Below are 25,025 nucleotides of genomic sequence, written 5' to 3' on the forward strand. Positions count from 1 at the left end.
CCCCAGCTCCGATGCGTTCAGGTGCAGCTCGGAATCTGCGGCCTCCGAGAAGAGTAAAAAGTTTTTCTGAAAATAATGACTGAACATTTATAAATAAAATAAACACAAGTGTGAACACACGCAGTGGTTTACCTAATTAATAAAGCTATATGCTTATATTACTAGGTAAAAGATTTATTTTTGAATTGAAGGGGAAAGAGCGTTTGACATTCCCCTGTTTTCTTTCACTTTTATAACATTACTTTATGCTAGAAGGCATTATTGCTACAAGACAGGGGAAGGTGAATGAATATGAAAAAAGATGGACTAGACTAAAGGCCAATTTTAGAAGAAAGATGACAATGACATTATTTAATTGTTGTTGTTGTTATTGGTTTTGTTGATTTAGTTTTTTTTTTGTGGTGTGTGTATATGTGTATATGTATGTATGTATATATATGTATATGTGTATGTATGTGTAAATACAATTGTAAAAAAAAAAAGCTATATGCTTTGCATAAATTAATAGTTTGGTAATTTTTACATTTAACATATTTTTAAGATTTTGTGTTAGGATATACGAGTGTAAGTAGAACAGATTTTATTTAAAGTGGTGTACAAAGGTAATTTCTTTTGAAAAAAAGTAAAAAGTAATGTAGTTATATTCTTTGTGTTCACCAGAAATGTTTAAGGGGCTGTTCATTACTTATGAGAGGGGGAGGGGATGGCAATCCAAATATTTTATTAAGCACTGGGAGGAGCATTATTGTTTTTTGATTTGGCTTTGTCTTTTTCTCAGATTTTGATCACAAATTTGTTAACATCCATGTTAGTAAGCACTTCTGTTTTTCCAAGATAATCTATCCACCTAACAGGTTTGGCATATTAGGGTGCTGATTGAACCGTGTCATTAGTACACAGGTGTGCTTTGGGATGGTCACAGTTAAAGGCCACTCTAAAAGTTTGATCACACAACACAATGCCACAGATGGCAAGTTTTCAGGGAGTGTGTCATAGATGTTTGTCACAGGAAATATTTTGACATGTCATATGAAAAAGCACCTGTGTATTGAATAACATTAATGACAGGTGCATTCCATTCGGGGGAGGACCTGGTACTGTGCACACTGGCTCACTGGAACAGCTTACTGGGAGACGTTATGTAACTGAACCACTGTTAATGTTTCACCTGCGCTTTTTTCGACTATGACAAGCCAAAATGTCTGCTGTGAAAAAGGTCTATGGCACACTTCCTCAAAATTTGGACATCTGCAGCACTGTGTTATTTGAAAAAAAATGTGGGGGGGGGGATTTTAGAGTGCCCTTTAACTTTGACCATCCAAAAGCACACCTGTGTTGTAATGAGGCTGTTTAATCAGTGTCTTGATAGGTCACATCTGTCAACTGGATGGTTTATCCTGGAAAATGAAGAAGCGCTCACTAACACAGATTTGAGCAAATTTGTGACCAAGAGAGAAATACATCTTTTGAGCAAATAATAAAAGTGATAGTTTTTTTTAATCAAGTGTTTGGAAAATGGGAGCAAAAACAAGAGCTGTTTAAATTTTTGTTCAGCATATACATGGACTGAATAACCTAAAGAGGAACAGTGCCTGCTAATGAAGCCACTAACAGGACAACATGAGGTTATGTAGAATGAAACATTCACACATCACATGGCTATTTTACGTTTTAATAGTTTTCATATTCACAGACTCAATAATAGCTCTAAATAGTAAAACTAATCACCATATAAATCCCTACAAGTGTATGTTTTGTTTCCATTGAAGCATGCAGAGTTGTAGTCTCTTACTATGATAAGCACATGCTTTCTATGGCTACTTCAACTTTTTTTAAACTCCTAAATAATTGCACATGGAGGCATTTTGCTCAGTTCTGCTCTTGAAAGTAAAATATAGCTACTTTGTTTTGTTTTTTCCCCCCAAAATCCGTCTTTTTTTTTCAAACGATCATAAAAAAGGCTCTCTTGGGTTGACAAATTCAATGTGCTATTGCAGTTCCTCATTGTGACCAATAAACGGCAGCAGAGATTCAGAATTGTAAAAGTACACAGCTTCATAACACTTACTAACACACTGACACAATCTGCAGTGAAACTTTTCCACTAAGTATTAAATGTACGATATTTGTTTATGCATTATTTATTATTCAAGCTCCTATACAGGGCATGCCAGAGATACTTTAGTGATTGCACTTCAACAAATGCAGGCAGTGAACTTTACACCAAATGCAAATTAGGCACAGCTGCAAGAGAGAGAGATAGAGTGTGAGACAGAGGAAGTCTGTGAGATGTGTTTTTACAATTAGTCAAGAATAGATTGCTACAGTGTTAGAGATAACCCGCCGCTGTGTACTCAACTGTGTGACAGACGACAACTGAGCCACAGTGAGCTGTGTTTGCAGTGGAGAGATCATCATGGCGCACAGTGACAACGTTTATCAATCGGATTCTGATTCTGACTTTGAGTAAGTCATGTGAAAGACTTAATTTGAGAGTTGATTGGCTTTTTGTTGTATAGTTTTATCTGACTGTCATTTCCTCAGCGCCAAATCAACATTGGTGATGGCCTGTCATTCATCAAATTGTGTTATTATTGACTATATTCTCAAAGTGTTTGGAGATAACATTTTAAGGCCTTTGATAGCTTTATTATTTTTACATTTTTTTTAATTTTTTTTTTTTTTTTTATAATTTTAGTATGAAGCATCTTTTCATGTGCATACACTGTAAAATACGACAAGCTGATTTTACTTTTTAAAAAATCTAGAAAATTCAATGCCTTGAAAAATGTAACTAAATATAACTATTAGTCCTAATTTATGTTAACATTATATCTAAATGCTACGTTTATTTAAAAATTTTGTTTTATTTACTTAATTTTGTGAAGTTGTTGCAACTTTATAATGAAATGAAAAATTAAAAAAAAATTAAATCTCATTCTAAGTTTTACTGACTTTAGTAAACCAAGTTTACTGTGTTGTATATATTTGCTGGTTGTAAAGTATTCAGTCAGATATGTATATTCCTTAATAATGTTAAGAAAAAAGAGCTCACAGATCTCCTAACACCAAACATGGCAAAATTGTCTTTGTCATGACCAAATTAAGTCAGACTAACTGGGTTTACTAAAGTTCTTAAAACTTGGAAAATTTTAACAAAATAAAGTAAATACAGCTAAATTTCAAGTAAACATAACAAGAAATGATAGGTTCATATTTTTAGTCATATTTACTTTCCTTTTTCAAGGCAATCATTTTCCAAGATCACTTTAAGTAAGACCAATTTGTCAGATTTACATTGTAGTTATTTTTGAGGCCTCCAGTTCTTTTGTATTTGGAAATGAAACACTTTTGGAGACATTCAAGGATGCGGTAGCAAAGGTGTTCTACCATTAACGCATATCTAGTCATTCACTATGGAAAAACCAATATTTAAGATGCAATGTGTCTTAATACATGTTGATGTAATGAGGGTATTTAGGCCAAAGCCTTTGGGACTTTGGGTTATCATTTCCTCTGATGGTTACCCAGGAACCTCGGAGAGAGTGAGCCAAGTCGTCAGGTCTCCTTCCAGCTGATTAGAGAACCAGCAGCCAGTACCCAGAGTTGTCCCGAAACCCTACAAATGGATGTTTTTAGGGTATGCACAGATACGAATGTAGAGTTTACTGCAAGCGGCCACATGAGGGATGAGACACTCCAGAGGAAGCCGGTGAACTCTCTGCAGAGGCATCACTGGTCAGCTGCTACTTTAAAGGTCCTCTCCTCGATGCCTAGTCGCACTACTGGTGAGATGAAGCCTTCCTCTATGTAGTTTGGTGACATAGCAACCACATATGAACTATTAAAGGGATAGTTCAGATTTATTGAAGTGGGGTTGTATGAGGTAATTATCCATTGTCGGTGTATTACCTAGACTACTGTAGATGGCGGTTCAAGTGTGTTCAGGTGTATGCTATATTGAGGGTATTTTTCAAGGCAAGTTAAAATTGTTGTTTTTGTCAATGGAGTCTGGTGGCTTTCAGGAGAGCAAAATATTCTCAATATAGCATACATTTGAACTGATATGAATTTTTTTGGGTGATCCCATAAACAGTAGTACATTTTAGCAAAAGCTATGGATAGGTACCTCAAACAACCCCACTTTAAAAAAATATTGGAGCTTTCCCTTTTAGGTTGACTGTTCATTGTTCACACAGGTATGAATAGTGCCGGAGTAATTCCTCCGCGAGGCTCGTCTCAGCGACACAGATACCAGACCTCCACACACGATTCTTCCCACCCCTCCAGACCGATCCAGGATGACTTTGTCCAGGCAGATACAGAAGAAATCAGCCCTGAAGGTGAATAGAAAATGCTAAGCCATTAACTATTGCTGCTGATAAAATGAAGCTTTTTGCTGTCCAGTTTTGGCCGCAGCAACTTGTCTCTGAAATGTGTCAGTAATTTGTTTTTTTCTAATTTTTGGTTTGCAGAAAACAAGAAGGAACAGTTGGTTTCCAACATCCGAGGCCTCTCCGTGAACGAGGGTATGCGAAAGCTTAAAGCCACGCCACTCAGCCTGGCAGATAAGATGGAAGTCAGGTACGCATTTACAACATTCAGTGGTCTGCACAATAAAGACACTGACACTAACAAATAACTTATCTTTTATCAGGCGACTTGCTTTCAGTGACTCAGTTGAGAGTTCACTCATCAGCAGAAATATTCCATGCTACAGCCGTCTAAAAGTGTACATTTCGAAGGTGAGTATAAATGATGGGCTACAAAAGAAGAAAACATTTTTTGTTTGTGTGTCTCAGTTTTATTTTTCTTCCCTCAGACTTGGCGTCACTGTCTGTTCAGCTGCCTCCCCGTCCTCGCTTCCCTCCAGTTGTGGCATTCACCCATGAAGAGACTGAGTGGACGTTTCGGAACCGGGGTGCTTTCCTACTTCCTGTTTCTCCGCACACTCCTGCTCTTCAACCTCCTCCTCTTTGTCATTAACGGCCTGTTCCTGGTCTTCCCTCAAGCTGTCAATCCTCCTCCTCCTCCTCATGACTCTCATCTGGACAATTTCACTGCCCTTGAGCTTCTCACAGGCACGGTAAGATATATCACAAAAACAGACGGCGACAAATTAAAGGACAAAACTGTATAAAAGTAAAGAATGCAGATGCTACTCCACATGTTCACAGTCATGTTCTGTGTATGGACGCATTTTGAGACAACTGGCACAGATGTAATAAATGCCCTTCCACCTCCTTCACAGGTTCAAGACACAGGGACTTTCTGGTGGTTTTGTGTTTCTTTTATCCTTTTTCCACCAAATTAGCTCTGGTTCTTGAACTGGTTCCGTTCAAGATTCACCTTGGTGCTATCTAGCGGCCCAGCTCTCGTAACCAGCAGTTTTTTTTCGCGAAACCATTGTATTTAAGGTTGTGTTATCAATGGAGAGCATTGCACAATGTACAGCAGAAGTAAACAGTACTAGCAAGACGGCAGATTGCATTGATTATCTACACATTTTTGTTATTACTGATACTAGTTTTAGCAAAAAACAAACATAGACCATCTGTGAGATCACTACACCGTTTTGCCATCAGTTCTTACTCAATATCTCCACCGTTATCTTCTCCATCCTGTCTTTCCAACCTGTAGAATACCACATGCCCACTGATGTCATCATGGTTTGCACTTCAGATTAAGAGAAAACCTGCTATTTTTAAAAATTTCCTGCTAAGAACCAACTTTTCAGCGTTTGAACTGAGTTATTTTTTTATCAAAATGTTCTGAACAGTTTAAAATTTGTGTGTAGGAGCTGGAACAGAACCTGTTCCGTGTTGGTAAAAATGGCATATTTATAGTAGTTTTGTGTCCATTTGAGGTACTTTTGTGTCCTTTGTGGTCATTTTGTGTCTCTTTGTTGTTGTTATGCCCCTTTTTGTAGTTATTTTGTGTCTCTTTACAGTTTATTTGCAGCTTTTTGTAGTCATTTCAATTATGTTCCTGGTTGTTACAAGTTCTTTTGTGTGATATTTGCAGGTGAAAGCCTGTATAAAGTATGTAGAAAAAAATGCTGAGCTGAACCAGTTGATTCTGAATATGTATTAAGATAGCAAGACAAAAATATCAGATTGACTTTGAAGGAGCATTCATTGTTGGAAAACGGATGGCAGGAGCTTCAGTCACAAAGTCTGCTCAAAATTTTTAGTGACTGAAGTGACATCTGCTTTTAGACCTATGGGGAAGACAGCAGTAAATAGGGCTGGAAATTGTGGTTGACACATTTAATGACTGTAACTTTGCATTAGTGCAGATGCAGAGCATCGCTTCCTCAGAGTGTCAGTGCTGGACGTGATCAGAGTCAGCAAAAATTGTCTGTTGACAATTACATAGAGAGAGGTGTGATAGTATGATCCAGTGCATATACTCCTCGTTACAAAGATGAATGAACATTTTAGTTTTGTGGTACAAAAACCATGGACACTAGTCTACTAACATGTAAAAAAAAAGGTGATATCAAATGAGTCACCACACTCTTGTCAATTTTATGTGTGAATACACCCAGAGAGACGTGCAGGTGTGAGAACTTGACCCCTGTAGTGAAGGGATTTTTTTCTTTTCAACATTTTTTTTCTCCAAATGCTTTTCTTCTCCTCTTCACACACACACACACACACACACACACACACACACACACACACACACACACACACACACACACACACACACTCTGTCCCATTACTTGAGTTTCCTTTTATGTTTTGTAAATCAGTAACATCCTTACATCTATTGTTGCTTTTTTTGTTAGTATGTTCATATTGTCTGCATTTATGTACTAATTACTGAATGCAGGGATTTAAAAAAAAAACAAAAAAAACAGAGGGAGTTGGTTCTTCCAGAATAAAAATGCCCCTATCCATAGGGCACAAGGAGTCAATAAATGGTTTGATAAATATGAAAATTATATGAATCATATTCCATGGCCTGCTACATCACCAGATATTAACCCAATTAAACATCTATGGGAGACTTATGGACACTTAAAGTTGGTTTTCTTTTAATTTAGTAATTCGTCTGCCCATTATTATTTCTGCAGCACTCTCCTGAATCAAATCTCTGTTGTCTCCGGCAGGGTTTCTTCTCTCAGAGTGTTATGTTTTACGGCTACTACACCAACTCCATCCTCAAAAGTTGTCGAGCTGCTGACTCCACTGACACACCTGAATTGCCAGTCTGTGACACAGACAGGCCCCAGATCATGCATGCATACAACATACCTGCAGCCTATTTCCTTACCATCGCCATCAGCTTCTTCATCATCTGCATCATCCTTGTGTACAGGTTGGTCAATAAGTGAGCTTCTTGGGCATTAATCTTATTTTCCACAGTTTGCTGTGTGTATTTTACAGCTATATCCTTCTCCTACAGCATGTCCAAGTCCTTCGGGAGAAGTTTTCAAGTCCTCAAGTCTAATGGGAATCTTGCTGTGAAAGTTTTCTGCTCCTGGGACTTTAAAGTCAGCAAGAAGACATCTGTCAGACTGCAGTCTGAGAAAATCAGCACTCAGCTCAAAGTACGCAACAAGAGTCAATTAGACTTACTAAAGAGCAAAATTCATTTTTTTTATGTGAATACAAACTGATATATGGAGCTGAGATGTTGTTACATTTTAAATGTAAAACTTGCACGGTTTCTTTTTCTGCTTTCTTTTTCAGGCTCAAATTTCCAGACTTATTCGATTTTTCGACTTATTTTTTAGATACTTTTTAACATCTGTCGACAAATAGCCTGCCATTCAGTCCACGCACCTACACAGAGAGCTGGCAGACGTTTCTGTAAAACACCTCTGCCCAAAGAGGAAGTAAACCTAGCAGAGTTTCCTTCTCACATTATTTTCCTTTGACTAAATATTGAATAAATTATATTATATGTTTATGTCTACCATATTATTAGCCTTTGATAAATAAGAACCGAAAATTAGTTTTTAAAAAATTATGAAGTAATTAAATTCTCACAGCGTCTGTGCAGCTTAGTTTACTCACTGTTCATGAAAACAACATCTTAAAGGTTTTCTAACGCAGAAAAGTAGACATACAGATACAGCTGCATTTTCTCAGAAACTAATTTGGTTGCAGATGTTCAGGTTCAGTTCAGTTAACGGCACTATGGGCAGAGCTGTTATGTAGGCTTTGATGGCATGGAGGCAGCTCTGCGTAGGAGTGCGCACACAGTTGCACGCCATTCTTCTTGCCTTGCTTTCGATAATATCAAACTTGCTGTGGTCCAGCCTTTCTCATGCAGGGGTAGAGTTTTGCTGCCTGCTTAAAATGCCACGAAAAACACTCTGCTTGTATGATCAATTTATCTATAAAAAATTCTGAATTTTATATTTCATAACACAGAATAGGTGGAATAGTATGAAAAGACAAATATGTTGCCATACTTTTCCAGACCTGGAAATTACTAATTCAAATTCCATGCTTTTCTGGAAGCCACCCTCATCATGAAATGGCCACACAGATGTCTTTGAAAGCATTTGAGGCAGAGAATAATATTTGATGATCCTCGATAGAATTTTAAAAGTTAAAAAATCTATTTTTTTCATAACTGGTTTACACAAAGGAAGCTTTTAATGATGTTTTTCTAAATCCGAATGTGACTGCTTGACTGCAGGTTCCTCAACACCAAGAGAACAATTTTTGAAAACCCTGTTCTAAATGTAATTGACAGTAGTGCTTATCATAGTTTTAATTCGTTTTGAGGATCATTCAAACAGTGCTGGCTCGACCTTACAAACCACTGCTTTCCCAACAGGAGCTGCTCTCTGAGCTGATCACCGGAGAGGATGAAAAGAGCTGCATGCAGCGACTCTGCCGCCTCATGGTGCACCTGGTGGTCTGGGCTGCATGTTTGGCCAGCATCTTCCTGGGTGCCATGGCAGTCCACTACCTGTCAGAGGTTAGAGGAAACAACTGCTGTGCACCCAGACCTGATGGATTCATGCACATTTGAGCGCCTATATGGCCTGTAAAACATTTTCTCAAGACAATAACAAAAATAGCTCAGATAAAGAAGCACCGTCCTCCTGCAGTTTATTTACTTCTCCTTTTTCCTTCCTGTTAGAAGTTTATTCAGTCATTCTCTATTATTATCTGACAAACCTGCAGTGTTTGAGAATTATCTTAAATGATGCTGTACAAGATATCAAAGGATGTGTGTTCAACAGTGTTTTCCAAATGTTTCTGCAACCCTACCTTACACCCCAACTTTATTAACCTGGTAAAAATACTGAGAAAACTAGTGAACTTGTGGTTCACTGGCACAGAAATGCATGTTTCTTGTAATTTCTTGTTTTACAAAAGAAGTTTGCAAGTTGATCTTTGGCCACAAACTACAAGAGATATAAAACACACGTCTCATGCTATATTGCCAGTGATGGTGAGACCAAGATAGGCTTCTTCCTTTTTTATATCAGATCAGTTAGTCAAAAATTTCTTGATTACCAGTCCCTGCTTCACTTTGTACAATCTGTTTTTTGCTTTTGGAGAAGGAAATGAGAAACAAATATCATTCATGGTGTTGCATTCCAGGAATTATTGCAACCCATTCAGGGCTCAACACACTGCTGTAAAAAAAACGTCAATTCAGCTTTAGTGTCTTGCCATGTTTTTTCCTCCTGGTCATAAGGTGTTGATCTGCAGCTGTCGCTGACATTTGTCCATTTTCGTTCACAGGCTGTCATTAAGCAGAGTCCTTCCAAAGACAGTGAGCTGCTGCTCTTGTCTGCAGTGGTGTCGGGCATTAACCTGTTGCTCCCCGGCCTCTTCAACCTGTTTGCCTGGATAGAGAACTCTGACGCCCCCAGTGTTCGTGTTTATGTCTCCATCTTCAGGTGAGAAAAAGAACTGTGGCACAGTCAGCCACATGACTGATCGTTCATCTTTAAACATAGATAATCACATATAAGCACACAAAGCAACATTTAACTTATTAAATCATTGGGAGGTAATAATTTAGGATTCAACTACATTATTTACTGATAAATGTAACAATAAAAGAACCACTACATTATAATAAAAACTATGTTTTACTATATGTGCTGATGTATAATAAGAACTTCACTGTTGGCACTCTTATTATATTTTGATGTAAATACTTTTAGACTTTTACTTAAAGGGTCAGTGTTTAAGATTTAAGAGGATTTAGCAGGGATTTAGTGGCATCTAAGGATTGCAGATTGCAACCAGCTTGACACCCTGTCATTGAGGATTCCTTCAGTGTTCATCATTCAGGAGGTTTTCAACAAGAGCCTAATTATCAGCAGAAACAAAACTCTCCAAAACAAATGGACCAGGTGACTTAAAATGGTAAAAACACTGTATAGAGAAGTCTCACGTTACAAATCAGTGCTTCTCCTGCACTGTTTGGCACCTCACAGTCGGGCTGTGCATCTATCGCCTTTTCTCTCTGATAACTTAATGTGTGCTCATCTTATTTCTGATCCAGACGTTAAGGAGGTATTTTATGCTGAGCTGAATTATCAGCCGAGGTCTCCTCCTCTCCAAAACAAACAGACGTGGTGATTTAAACCACTAAAAACACTGAATAAAACAGTTTCACCTTAAAAATATCATTATTTTCTAATGGTGTCGTCATAGAGGGGTTATGATGGCGACGTTAAAAAACACGAATCAGTGTTAGGTTTGTCCAATCTGGGCTACTGTGGAAACATAGCGGTGTAACATGGTGATCCCCATAAATGAGGACCTGCTCCTTAGATGTACAGCTCATTCTGAGGAAACGAAAACACAGCAATTCTAATTTTCAGGTGATTATACACTAAAGAAATCATACATGTTGAATTGTATTCCATTTCTACACACTGGAGATTTACGTTAAATTTTGAATGTATTTTCTACACTGTGGTATTGCTATCTTTACCTAAGAATATCTTAGCACTTCATCCACCACTTGTAATTTGCATATTGAAGCACGCCCAGCTCCCAGAATAGGTGTGACCAAAACAACCTTGCAGCGTCAAACATCCATTCAAGTAAACCATCATCCAATACTTTTTTGAGTGAAGGGGAGACTTTACCTTGTGAGTCTGTATGGCATTGTTTGGCAGTTCTAGATAATCCCAATTTCCCCCTTTTTTTCGTGAAAATAATACTTTTTAGTTCTTTTAATAACTAGAAAATCTCTTTGTTCACCTCAGGAACCTATTATTGAAGGTCAGCATTGTTGGAGTGCTTTGTTATCGCTGGCTTGGAAGAATTGCGGTGGAGCCAGAAGATCATGGTCTACAGGTTACAAGCATCCACATATTTGCACATTCTCATAATTATAGTTGTGGAGTAACAGTGAATTATGTAATTTTCTTCATTCCTGAAATATTCAGACAACCTGTTTACATGTTTGCTTGTGACATGTTTAACCCCAGTGATGTGAACTTGACATGAATGTTTCCATTGTCCTCAGTGTTGGGAGAGCTTTGTGGGCCAAGAGCTGTATCGCTTGCTTCTCATGGACTTTGTCTTCACAGTGCTTTACACTTTTTTGGGAGAGTTCCTTTGGAGGCAAGTTGGAGCTCTTTAACCACTAGTCACGCAATTTTATTCAGTTTTTTGCCTTTTATAAAAGCACAAATTAAGCATCTTCCCTCATAGGCTCTTTTCCAAACAAGTGCTGAAAAAGAACAGGATGCCAGTGTTTGACATCGCTCGTAATGTGTTGGAGCTCATATACGGACAAACCCTTACTTGGTAATGATATAACATTACATCATTCTTGACACCCATTACTTATTAAACCAAAAAAAAGTGAATGAAACATTAATGGTCTTCAGTTCTTCCCAGGCTCGGAGTGCTGTTTGCTCCACTGCTCCCTGCAGTCCAGATCTTAAAACTGTTTGTGCTATTTTACATGAAAAAGGTTGGTACACAAGGTGTCATACCATGTGTTTACTCAAATTTTCATGACAAACTTCACATTCTTCTTTTGGTTTCTTCTGCAGAGTAGTCTAATGCTCAACTGTCAGGCGTCCAAAAAGCCCTGGAGAGCCAGTCAGATGACGACACTCTTCATCTCTCTTTTGTGCTTCCCATCATTTCTCGGTGCTGCCGTGTCTGTCACTTACACAATTTGGACGTGAGTTCAACAAACAATGCCCACCTCTTAATTACTATGTTGCACGCAAGTAGTTTCCCCACTGAAAGGCACGCAAGAATTTCACAACCGAGGTCACACACGGCTTTCTAGAAACATTCTAAGAACACAATGCAAGTCTGTCATTGAGCTTCAAATATATTTACTACACTTTACTTGTTTGTTAAAATGCAACAATGACTGAGGTTAAGGAGTCACTTTTCAGCTGTTTACATTTGACTCCTACATGTTTTGCCAAATATGAATCATAACCTTAAAGTATAAGGCTATGGATATCTTCTGTGTGTTTCTCATTGTCAAGAATTTCATGAAAAGACTAAAACCAACAATACAGAAGCATACTGCTACAAAAGGAAAAAAACAAAAACAAAACTTATCATGTAACAACAGGAAATCATTAAATCATTTATCGATTAATTAATCAATTGTCAGCTGTTAAACTATTAACCCAACTGATTTAATAATCTATTAATTGGTTTGGGTAATTTTTTTTACAAAACAAAAGAAGTCTAATTCCTGCTTCTTAAATGTGATATCTTTCCTGGTTTCTTTATTCCTCTATGACTGTAATCTGAAAATCTTTGGGGTTTTTGGTGAAACGAGACAAATGGTGACATCATCTTGAGCTTTGGGAAATGCCAATCAGCATTTTTCGCCACTTTCTGGCTTTTTGTGGACCAATCAAGTAGTTGGTTACATGGGGAAATAATCGACAGATTAATTTACAATGAAAATAGCTGCAGCCCTAATATCTTATACAGAAGTAAATGGGAAAAGTATTGCATGACACATTGTTGGTTTTATAAAAGGCGTTATTGTCCAAATACAAACTGCAATGTATCTTCAAATCTGTCTGATGTCCACAGGATTAAACCCTCGACAGGTTGCGGCCCTTTCAGGAATCTCACCACAATGTTTCCGTCAGGGCAGTTTTGGGCGCAGAAGCAGGAGAACACCCAACCGATCCTGCTTTGGCTCAGCTGGGCATACAACTCTCTGACGGAGAATCCGCTGTTCTTATTCCTCACCAGTGGAGTCTTCCTGTGAGTAAAGACATCACAATGTTATCATTTTATATTTGCCATCAGTTTATCTTTTTCTTTTTGTGCTGCTAGCGCAAATTTCTGCTAGGGAAGAACTTGACATTAAGCTGCACTGTAAGATTACTGTATCCCTAATTTCTGCTGTCTTATGGTGGTCATGCTGTTTGCCTGTTGAAACATTTTGTACCTGTTGCCTGGATACTGATCTTTAAATTTGAATTTACCTCTTATTCTTTCTTTTTTCTTTTTTTTTTTTCTTTTCCAGAATGGTGATATATATTCACGCTCAAGTTATTGATGGCCAAAGGAGAATCATCAGCCGGTTAGAAAAACAAATTGAAAATGTACGCATAATTAAACATTTTTCCAAACAAGACTAAGAATCAATACGCCACTGTGAGCTAAATGCTAACATCAGAATGCTCACAGTGACAATGCTGACATCCTGATGTTTACCAGATGTAATGTTTAAAATGTTCATCAGCATGTTAGTATTTGCTTTTTAGTGCTAAACACAATTTACAGCTGAGGACGATGGGCATGTATTTGGTTCTGCAGGTATTTTGTGATAAAACATAGAATTGGACACATTTAAATTTTGACATGACAGCACTAGAGGGTTGAATAATTTTGACCTCCTGAAAAATCAGGGGATCATGAAAGTCAGTAGTACTCACTCTTCGGGCACGATGGATATCCCTGCCGTATTTAACAGCAATTCGTCCAATAGATGCCAAAACATGTCATGAAAGAACAAAAATGCCAACATCAAAGCACCTCAGCCAGGATTCAGCATCTGGGTACCATGAATGTCTGTATCAGATTTCATGGAAATCCATCAAATAGTTGCCTAGATACTTGCCATTCATAGAGCTGTGCTAGTAACATGTCTAAAAATCAGTGACACATGCAATATGCTGACATTGACCCTTGTGCATTTTTTCTGTTGTATACAGGAGGGTAAAGATAAAAAGTTCCTCATCACCAATTTACAAGCAATTTATGAACGGAGTAGTCAAGTTTCCCCTTAGATAAGGTGGGTACAGTCTCAATACTGTATATCCTCTCTGTGGTTGTAATATCTTGTCTGCTGACTGTTTTAATGACCACTTAAAATCTAAAAAAGCATTTGTGTGAACACTGTCTACCATATAAAAGGTTTCCCCCTTTTCCCCCCCAGACTGTGGCTGAACAACATATCAATGAAAAGACGTAATTTCATCAGCGACAACCAACTTCACTTTGATGTTTTTCAACTTCACTGGGAAATCAGGAATGACACCCACAACTTATAATGACTACTATTACATGCACAAAATATTCCAGTTATTGTCCTTGTTTCCAAATAGACAATAGCTGTTTACATGCCTGATGAAAGGAGAATATGCAAGAAATTCCCGCTTAAATGCAGCCATGTATACTCTGATTGCATATTGCGTATAAGGCCTTATTCAGAATATATAGCAGAAAATGATGTTTACATGGCCCGCACTAAATACAGAAAAATTTCATATTATGATAATATTGGAATATTACTGTGCATGTAACCTTAGCCAGTGAGAACAAAAATCAAACAGGACCAGGAACAGTGTTAAGTGTTATTTTCAAACATATTCTGTAATGTTTGAGTTCTAAATGTACTTGCTGTTTGCACTATATAAGAGCTGTGAATATTTATCTAAACATAGCCTGGTGCTCATATTGTATGTCAGAATTTATATATATTTTTGTGGGTAGTTATTTATTCAGGTTCTGTAAAGATTTATGAATACTGATTTTGAATATGTTGTACACCAATAAATAAGTCTTAACACCCCTTTTGATGTGTTTTTTTGGCAAATTTGACAAATAGCAGCACTGCCCTTATTTGAAAATTGCCCAGAACGCTACGTGTTTCTCCATGTCATTCACCTGCATACAATTCATATCAATGCTATTATTTCAATAATTTATCCTACACATTGTAAGTTAACTTTAACAGAATGGGAACATACCCACATACTACATACCGCTATGAACCTGACCTGAATTAAACCTGCTTTTTGCAGGTTTCCCTCGAGCACACTTTCCAGATAAATCTTCAAGCATCACAACAGGTCAGATTTCTAAAACCCTGCTCAACCTAATGTTACATAACATGCATGCTGAGAAGAAAAAATCCACACATTGATACATTAACATGATAAATGCTATTATTGCTGACAAACTATTTATCTGGCGTTAAAAAAAAACAGTAAGAATAGGGTAGTTGGGAATGTTGCATATTATGCAATCTGGTATATTGCTTTTTATACAGTATACTATGTTTTATCATAATCCTAAGAAGTCCATATAAGATTTAAAAAAAAGGGAGAAAATGCAATGATTCAAACTTGTGAGCAATTGTTTGTTACTGCAATGTTTTATTTGCTGTAATACAACCCAAAACTTATATATTATATATAAGTATTATACAAACCTAGTTACTTGCCACATACCATGTCATGTCAAATGTCAAAATCTTCAGATCTTTTAACAAATCCTCAATAATGTCAACAGTTCCCTAATAACATAATTAGACATTTCACCTTTTTTCCACCTGGCTGCTGAACAAGTTGGGTCACTCTCTGACTCGCCACTCGGTCTCGTCACAGTAAAACGTCACAACAAAAATGCAACTTAAAAGGACACTAAGTGAACACACTTCACTGCAGGTTTCTCTGTATTCTGGGTTGGTCTACTTGGACAAGCAGGCTGTTGAACATCTCATCAATGGCTTCAAGTAAGTAAAAGCTTTCTTAATTTAATCTGCTGAGTAAATCAGATTGTAAATGATCATATTTCTAATTTTAAACAACTTTCATATATAAATCCTATGTTTGACTTTTTTTGTTTTTGCAAATCATTGTTAGAACATTCTCATAATTTTCTCGCCTTCCCTGCAGATTTAGAGAACGCAGAAGTGAAGACTAAACGGAGAGCATACATCAGTCTCCCAAAGAAACACATGGCTGCTTTTGCAGAAATTTATGAACTGGTAAACAATTTGTGCAATATAGCTTTGATTTCTCTTTTTGACATGCAATATGCCATGAAGCTCATGATTATGTATCATGTAACAGGACCACGGGCTGGTTGTAAGAGAGCTGAACCCCTATGTAAATGAAGGATATGTACGAGCTTACTTTAGAGAATGGGGTACCGTCACAGCATGTAAGGTAAATACTGAAAAAACAAATTCACTAGTGTCTTTTAAAATATATTTTTACATAAATTATGAAGATCTAATACAATTTTTTCACTTCTTCCTCAAATTCTTTTTATCTGTTGACTGGGATCCAAGATCAAGAAGAGCCCTGTCTCAGGAGACAGAAAGGCTCTGGCTTATGTGAGGTTTTCTACAGAGGATGAAGCAGACAGAGCAGAATGGGCTGGTCCTCACGACATCGGAGGCAGTGTGGATGTAAAACGAGTTGTTAGTCCAAAGGTGAGTTGTTTCTCTTCCTCTGTTGCAGGAGACCTGGTTTTATGCCTATTCTAACAACAGACAAACACACAAAGAAAATTTTAAAAAGAAAAAAAGTTGATTGGTATTATTTGATTTTAAAACTGTATATAAAAATCTGTCTCTCAGATGGATGAGGATTCAGATGAGGAGGTCGCAGCAGCCATTGCTAGGCCACCACCTCGGCGTTCACTCGGTTTGGGCTACATACTGGAAGATGCTCAGTGGTTAGATGCTGAAGAGAATGGCAAATTAACAAATACTGTCTAACTTTTTCTTTAAATTATAAATGTAAGCTCTGTGTGAATGTATAATAATTGTTGTCTGATGGCAATTGTCTACTCAAGATGTGATATTAAGTTGTATTCTATTATCTGTGTCACTAATTTTCAAGGACATGAAAATGTTAGATTACACATTTGATATACTGATAACACAGTAAAAAATTAACCATAATATCCTTGCCACATTATTGCTCTAAAGTTGTGTAAATAAATTAATGGATTATAAAGCTTCAAGTTGTCTTTCTTTTCTCTTGTGTCTTCTTTATTTGAAATATGTGAGAACCATAACAACATTGGCCCAGGCCTATGGACAAAATTAAAATATAATATATAAATTAGGTATTCGCAAATGCAATGTTTTGAGAATAAGATATAAGATAATTAATTCCAGTAAAGGTAACTGTTTGTAATTGTGTTGAATTATGTAATTCACAAAACCTAGATTACTACTTTAATTTAAAAAGAGAAAGAGAAAGAGAGAGAGAAATAATTAAAATAAGCGAAGGGCGGAGCAAATGACGTCAGAGCTCAGTGACCAATCCCTATGTAGAGCGCGCCAAGTTTCTCTCACAGCGTCAGAAACATGGCGGAGGACGCAGAAATTGGGTTCAAAAAGGTAAAAGAATATTAATGCTTTTATTGTGTTTATCTACACTAACTCGCTTCCCCCCGGGATTAAATAAAATCGGAATGTTGCATCTTCTTTGTCGCTGAATTGCATTTATATTCTCCCGTTAATCGTTAACGCCGACTGTGTTCACAGTGTACATAAACTGTTGCTTGTTGGTCTGTCAGACGGTTAAACTTTACGCCTCGTAAAGATAAATATTCAGTAAATTAGCAATATACGCATGCCGAATGGAAGAGGAGTTTATGGTGATTTAGAAAAAGTGCTCCATAGCCACTATTCCGCGATAACACTGGTTATTTGTGTTTGAACTCGTTAAATTGTCGCTTTTTAATAGGAGTTTCGTATGGAAGCCACGTAGGAGGACGCACGAGCAAGTTAGGCTACTAAATAAAAGCAGTGATGTTTTATGTGGAAAACCAAGTGAGGGCTTGTGTCAATGTAGATAAGGATGCAAGTCATTTTAGATATGTTTTGTGTTGATGTCTTCACTAAATATTCAAATTTATTTAGTTCACCTTTCATTTGCAAACTCATTTGAAAACTAAAAAAATAACCAAAAAACCTGAGTCTGTCACACACAGTGGACTTTACAATGTTCTGTATGCTCCTCATTTGCAGGAAACAGTAAGCAAACTCCTGTCAAGTTTCTTCAAGGAGGACAAAACCAGATGTGAGTTGTGTAAACATTGTCTTGTTATTGTGACATTTCCATAAAAAAGTTTTTTTTGTAATTCTACAGTTCAAATAGATCCCACTCTTCCTTACAGTAAGTGGTGATGCTGTGCTGCTCATGGTGGAGATGCTGAAAGTATTTGTCCAAGGTAAGGATTTCTGTTGGGTACAGCTGTATACAGATTGCTTAATGATGAAACTTTTAATATACTTTTAATAACTTTAACTTTTAATATAATGTGTTGTCTCATTTCCAGAGGCTGCTGTGAGATCACAGAAACAAGCCGAGTCTGAAGACTGCGACCAAGTAGACATCGAGCACTTTGAAAAGATTCTACCTCAGCTGGTACGTAGCTAAACAATCGGGGGGGTTATAAGTTATTAAAGAGCCATAAATTATAATCATGCAATGCAAAGGCTGCTTAAGTGTCCCATGTAATCTATATGTGTTGCTTAGGGACTGTTTGAAAGGAGGGATGGGGAGGAGCTTCAAATATTTTTTTAAGCAATGGGACATTCAACTTCAAATATTATTATTATTTTTGAAATTTACTTGGAATACCTTAAGAACCCCCAAATCCACAAGTAGGTTTAAAAGACACACTAAACAATAAATAAAATCATCATTTATCATAGCTACAAACTGTGAAATATGGTTATTTATATTGGAGGAAGGTCATGCATTTTCCTCATGTGAATTAAGGAGGCTTAAGAAAAATGTTTGTAGCTCCAGGGAGTGTCATAATGTGAAAAAAAAATCCCAAAGTCACACCTCAGCCACCCCCAACTCTGCTAAATGAAGTTAAGTCCCCTAGATCAGCATGGCATGTCAGGAAATAGTGTTGTTCATGTTTGTCTCCTGAATTTTGAATCATTTCTGTAATTTGTACTCAGGGTAGATGCCTTAGACTATAATGGTTGATTATCTGTGCACATTTGACATTTTAGTTCACACTTTTAGACATTATCTCACCTGCTGCATGTATTAGATAACCATAAGTAAAAGTACAGGGCCCCCATGTGACCATTGACCCAGTATTGATTGTCAAACTTTTTCTTCTTTTTGTATTTTAGTTAGTATTCCTTATAAGATGATAAAATTTGCTTGATTCATTGTTTTAAACACTGTATAAATTCGGCAATGTAAGATGTAACTCTCGTTTTTGGTGAATGTGGCTCAATTCCAGACAATCAGGACAAGAGATTCAGTGACTACAAGTGTATATTTAAATAAATAAGCTATTTTAAATTCATTTTCTGATGATCCCATGGACGGGCTCAAACTGCCAGTAGTTTGTTGGTAATGTAAAATGATGACCAGAAAGCTCAAATTGGACAGGTCTGTTTTTAGAAACTTTCATTTCCAATACTTTTTACTTTTATCTCTCATCCAATGCAGCTGCTGGACTTCTAGCATAGTGAAGCCACAAGATGGAGCCAGAGTGTTACCTGCGTGTTCCTGCTTAAATCCCACAACTTCAATTGTGTTTATTTTTTTCTGTATAACTGCAATTTAATAATCACTCAACTAGAGAGATTACATTAAGAGTCTCTTTCTGTATGCATTTGAGTGGTGTGATTTTAACTGGAAATCAGCGGCGCTGTCCGCACTCCTCCATGCCACCACCAATAAGGCCCACCTGTGCTCGTCTGTGCAACAACAGGTGCTTCCAGCATGCTCCATAGTGCCCTTCATCAAAGCCTCCTGGAGCAGTTGGAAGCAATTAGAGTAATAAGGGGAGCAGCCAGTCCCTTAGATGATGACAAGTGCCAGGAAAAAAGGAGTACCCCCTCCGGCCACTTTGAAGTTCCCTTTTGCTGTCCTGCGATGTTTAGTTAGAGGTGGGGGGAAGGGCAAAGGGGACCTCTGGCACAGGGGGAAAGTTGAATGGGAGTGTGCGTGCATGAATGCGTGCATGTGTTAGCCAAACACGGCCAGAGACCACACGCATAGATATTCTGTTTGAAAGGAAACATAACAAAACACATTGGAACATGGTCCAAGAAGAGCAGGGTGCAATTCTGAAGGTAAATAAACAAAAGAGGTGAGTAGTAGAGGTGCTTTCTCTCCTTTCACCACAGCAGAGGGGGAAGTTGGGCCTACAAGGGAGAGCGTAATGTGGGGTTTTCTAACCCAAGTGCCTCTGATGGTTTTCCACCAGCGGTGTATTTGACCAACATGTCTTTACTGTGAGTCAGCATAGCTGTACAACACCTCACACTATTTATTTGTGTGGCTCTTGAGTGACTCACTACGCTCACAAACGCTGCTCACACACAGCTGGAAGCAACTTAGGCTAAAGTCAAGAGTGCGGGCTCCAATAGGTGCTCAAGGACGAGGCACCTGGAATTTGACCCAGCACCTTTTTTAGGAGGGCCCAGACTGGATTTGTGTTTCCCAGGAGGAACATCCACAGCAGGCTTTCAGCAGAGGGTGTGTTTGGTTTAGTGAAATTTAGTTTAATGATGCTGAGGACCGTTAGTGCCAAAAAAAGCGAAGTAAATAATCTTTTGGGTTAATAATTACAGCACATAGGTCGCGTTAAAACATTAGGGAGGACACGTGAAACGGCGGGTTTGGTGATGTCAAAAACTTAATTTCCTGGATTCTGCTTAATTTTTATGCACCAGTTTGTGTCATTTTTTTAGCATCAATTTGTGGTGTAAATGCCTTTAATTTTATCCAAAATAAAAGTCTTCTTCTACTTTTCTGTTTTTATTGGGTGGTGGTGGGGGGTTGGGGGCAAATAATTGATGGCCAGTTTGAATGTCAGTATATGACGTGATTTTCTATTTTTTCATCTAAAATGGGTAAAATCTCTTTTTATTGTAGCGCTGTGTGTAGCATATTGCTTTGCTGAATGCCTCATGCCCTGCTGTCCCTCTCTCTGTTTATCATGAGACTTATACAGGGCAAACTGTTGGCATCACAAGGCTAACGTTACCTACCGGCATTTAACGGATTTAGCAACACACTGTCAGATATTTGCCACTCCTGCTATTATAGCTTATGCTTACCAGGAAGACATTAAACTTACCTGGAGGACGGCAACCAGACGAGACAAAGCGGTACTTTAGTTAGGGTTTCCACAGTCATGAAGAACCTGAAGTCACTGAATTCGCAAAATCCATGAACGTTTTTGAAAGTCATTGCATTTTGCTGTGTCTAATGAAATTACGTGTTACAGTCACCTTCCATAGATCTTAGATCTTATTCTATCTTAAATCTAATATGTTGAATAAGAGAAAATAATGCTGTGACTGTGTGATGTAACATCTAGGATCATGAATCCCACAAGACTACCTTGAAATTGTACCGCATTTTTGAGATGGAGAAATGTTGGTGTTAAACATTGTGAATAGTCATGGACATTTTATTTTAGGTCCTTGAAAAGTAATTGAAAAGTTTTGTCCATGAAAATGTGTGGGGACTCTGTTAAGTGCTTTGTCTAATCTATGTAAGGTTAACATGATGTTAATGGCAGCAACAGAAAGATGGTGGATTTTTCAAATATGAACTTTGAGTTTATTGTTTAAGAAGCTAATCCACTTGTTTTCTGTTGTAGCCAGTTTACATTCCTATTCTAACATTTTTTATGTGAGTACTCAAGTACTCTATAATAATCTAATGCGAGTACTCAAATGTGGAAGTTACTTTAAAGGCTCATCCAAAGTACAAATGCATGTTCTAAATATTTATGGTGACATATTCCCTGTGTTCTTCCCAAAATCCACGCCTGTGAAATACAGTCATTAACAGCAGCAAGTCCTCTCTAGTTTCGAGTAGTCCAGAAACTTCAGATCAACTGCTTTGACAACCTGCCTACTCAGATGAAATTATTTTATACCAGATACGACAACAAATATTCTTATTCTCACAGTAAGAATCAAATTTGAAAAGGTGTTATTGGTAGATAGTGTCTGGAGGTTTATTAGAGATGAAATGGATCTCCGGCTGTCAATCATTTCAGATTAAATAAAAATAACTGTTGGATCCATCTCGTCTTTTCCAGTATCTGAGTCGCTGGAAAGTCTCTGTCCTGCTGAAGAAGTGCACTACTGTACAACTTTTCTCCTTATGCATCTTAGTGGAACAAATTACATCTGAAGGCAGTATTATTAAACATACGAAAGCAGTTAGGACAAGAATGGGGAGGGGCGTTGAAGAGAGTAATGAGTTAAAGCTTTTCTTGATCATACATTAAAGGCAGGGAGTGTCGACAGCCAGTCCAGACACTTTGGAGAAGCTCTGGAGTGAAAAGCTTTTCCCAGGAGAAACAGACTGATCTGTCTCCAGCCTTCTGGCTGGTCTTTTGGACAACGCTACACATGGGACAAGGCCCTCATCACTTGAAGATATCTGCCTGATTGTAGTCATCAATATCAATACTGATTTTATAGAAGCACCAGTGACTGCCAGGATGATTTTTTTAATCTTTTATGATAAAATAAAACTAAAGGTCATCCATGTATACTTTCTATACTGTCCTCAAGATACATTTATTATAGAAATAGAGGCTGTGAGTGTGTATCTGAGCCTGATAAGGCTGTGAAGTAATTTTGGTTTAGGGTGATGCTTGTCTGGGGTGGAGTCGTCTTCAACGGCCTTGAGAGTCCCTGTGAGGGTCTGTTAGGATTATGTCAGATTTCTTTAATTCCCGACTCACTGGTCTGTGGCTTTTGCTGTTTGAATGACACAGCTTCTCCCATCTCTCCAACTTTCTGTCATTTTGCTACTTTCTTCTCGGAGCCCAAACTAGCGTCCCGTCTATGACAAGTGATCATAATACACCCATTTCCTGACTGCTGGATTTTCTGAGATGGCTGTAACAACATGCAAGCTGGCAAAATCTGACATGTATGAGCTACATCAAAGTTTATAGGCTTACATGGCAAATAAAACATTGACTTTCACCATGAATATGTGTACTATATACATCATTTTCATTAATAATGCTGCAAGTCCTTTTATCTGACAGGCCTGGTAGTTTTTAAAATCTAGTTAAAACATCTGGTTGAAGCAAAAGACAAAATCTTCTGCCGTGCAAGCAAATTTACAAGTCTTGCAAAGAGAACAGACAAGAGACAAACATAATCCAGAAAGAAGCTACAGGTGTCACTTGTCATAAGTGTCATTTTTATCCCCAACATTTCAATTGTGCATGTTTTTGAGCGGTTATATAATAAATATGTGATGGCATGCATCTGTTCTCGGATGTTTGTGTGCACGTATGTGCTTGCATGCATGTTGTGCTTGATCTGGGGCTGCGATGCATTAGTGCCGAGGAGACAAGAGGCCCTTGTGGCCCCCTCATGGGCATGGAGCTGTCTAACCATGGAGGAATGCTGCAGGGGACACAGAGCGAGTGCATTCCTCTTAGATGCTCCACACGCAACTCACGCACACATGAAACGTTACAGACATTTACAGCGCTGTCAGAAAAACAAAAACAAAACGTTGCACGGGTGTTTGGTGCACATGCATTTTAGAGAGAGCTGTCATGTGTAGAGAGAATGCAAATACAGAGGCAGCATGTCTATTGACCAATGGTGGAAGACGTTTTTAGATTATTTACTTAAGTAAGAGTGCAAATACCACCCTGTGAAAATACTTTATTACAAGTAAAAGTCCTACATTGAAAATGATACTTAAGTAAAAGTAAGTACGTATACTTAGTAAAATGTACTTGAAGTATTTAAAGCAAAAGTACCCAATGTAAAAAAATCTTCAAGAAAAATAAAAATATTCAAAAAACTAAAAATGATCTAAAAATTATAGAAAAAATGCCCCGAAAAATGAAGAAAACATCCCCCCAAAATTAAAATTGTTCAAAAAATAGAGAGAACACTCCCAAAGTCAACATTATTTAAAAAAGAAGAAAAAAATCCCACAAAATATGTATATATAAAAAGAAAAATACCTTAAAATTAAAGTTGTCAGATAAATAAAGTGAAAAGTACAATATATACCTCTAAAATGTAACAGAGTGAAAGTATAAAGCAACATGAAAAGAAAATACTCACGTAAAATACAAGAACCTCAAATTCACACTTAAGTACAGTACTTGAGTAAATGTACTTAGTTACATTCCACCACTGCTGTTGACTGTATATACTGCTGTGACATACGGGTTTCCTGGAAGCCCCGGGCCTCTCTGAGGTGCCTGGGGTCCTAAGGCTAAGCTTTGTTAAGGAGCCACGGGGCCCACGCCGGGGATGATTAGAACATACCTGGCAGTTTGAGCCACTTGGGCGCTCTGCTGGGATCACTCCTAACTGGTTGTGGCGCTTGGCTGTTAGTCTGAGGCTGGAGATGGTCTGCTGCTGTGCTCTGTGTATCGGCCGGGGCTTTGGTAGCCACAGGGGGCGGAAAGGATTCTTCCGGAACCAGTGAGGTGGATGATAAGGTCAAAGACCTTGGCATGCAGCTGAAGAGGGAAAAGGGAGCAAGAGAGATGTACAATTAGGCCTGCAGCTGGGTTATTTCTGGAGCCCTGTACTACTACCTTAACTACATTACCCTCCTCTTCCACCCCAAGTCCCCTCTACTCTGTCTCCACCCCCCTCCTCTGTGTGGTGGCCTACATGGTCAGGGCAAAGGCAATAACATCAGAGTAATCCGCTTACATAACACTGCACAAACTCAACGAAACAAGACCATTCAATTAATTTTGGGAGCGTCTAAAAATAAAGAAGCAGTTCTGTGGAGGTGACGTCAAAAGGAGTGTGTGTGTGTGTGTGTGTGTTTGTGGGGGGGG

General features: G+C 37.9%; 3 protein-coding genes across 3 annotated transcripts; all 3 read left to right on the top strand.

Moving 5' to 3' along the window:
• Nucleotides 1-2,155: 2,155 nt before the first annotated feature.
• Nucleotides 2,156-15,012, top strand: tmc6a (transmembrane channel-like 6a). The gene is made up of 19 exons (XM_042505897.2): nt 2,156-2,466; nt 3,532-3,788; nt 4,200-4,343; nt 4,476-4,584; nt 4,658-4,745; nt 4,823-5,086; nt 7,118-7,326; nt 7,414-7,558; nt 8,800-8,943; nt 9,720-9,877; nt 11,204-11,294; nt 11,467-11,564; nt 11,655-11,750; nt 11,844-11,919; nt 12,002-12,135; nt 13,020-13,196; nt 13,462-13,540; nt 14,153-14,232; nt 14,377-15,012. Exons 1-18 carry the CDS (start codon nt 2,417-2,419, stop codon nt 14,225-14,227), a joined length of 2,394 nt encoding a protein of 797 aa, XP_042361831.2. The 5' UTR covers nt 2,156-2,416; the 3' UTR covers nt 14,228-14,232; nt 14,377-15,012.
• Nucleotides 15,013-15,947: 935 nt separating this feature from the next.
• On the top strand, nt 15,948-16,950 carry LOC121956251 (heterogeneous nuclear ribonucleoprotein A2 homolog 2). The gene is made up of 5 exons (XM_042504382.2): nt 15,948-15,957; nt 16,121-16,212; nt 16,298-16,393; nt 16,519-16,662; nt 16,810-16,950. Exons 1-5 carry the CDS (start codon nt 15,948-15,950, stop codon nt 16,948-16,950), a joined length of 483 nt encoding a protein of 160 aa, XP_042360316.2.
• Nucleotides 16,951-17,480: 530 nt separating this feature from the next.
• Nucleotides 17,481-20,972, top strand: cenpx (centromere protein X). Its single transcript, XM_042505598.2, has 5 exons — nt 17,481-17,580; nt 18,214-18,265; nt 18,363-18,416; nt 18,525-18,613; nt 19,667-20,972. The coding sequence occupies exons 1-5, from the start codon at nt 17,548-17,550 to the stop codon at nt 19,679-19,681; spliced, it is 243 nt and encodes an 80-aa protein (XP_042361532.2). The 5' UTR covers nt 17,481-17,547; the 3' UTR covers nt 19,682-20,972.
• The last annotated feature ends 4,053 nt before the right edge of the window (nt 20,973-25,025 follow it).

The sequence above is a fragment of the Plectropomus leopardus genome, chromosome 18 (genome assembly GCF_026936395.1).
Source record: "Plectropomus leopardus strain MGB_pleo_1.0 chromosome 18, ASM2693639v1, whole genome shotgun sequence".
Classification (NCBI taxonomy): domain Eukaryota; kingdom Metazoa; phylum Chordata; class Actinopteri; order Perciformes; family Serranidae; genus Plectropomus; species Plectropomus leopardus.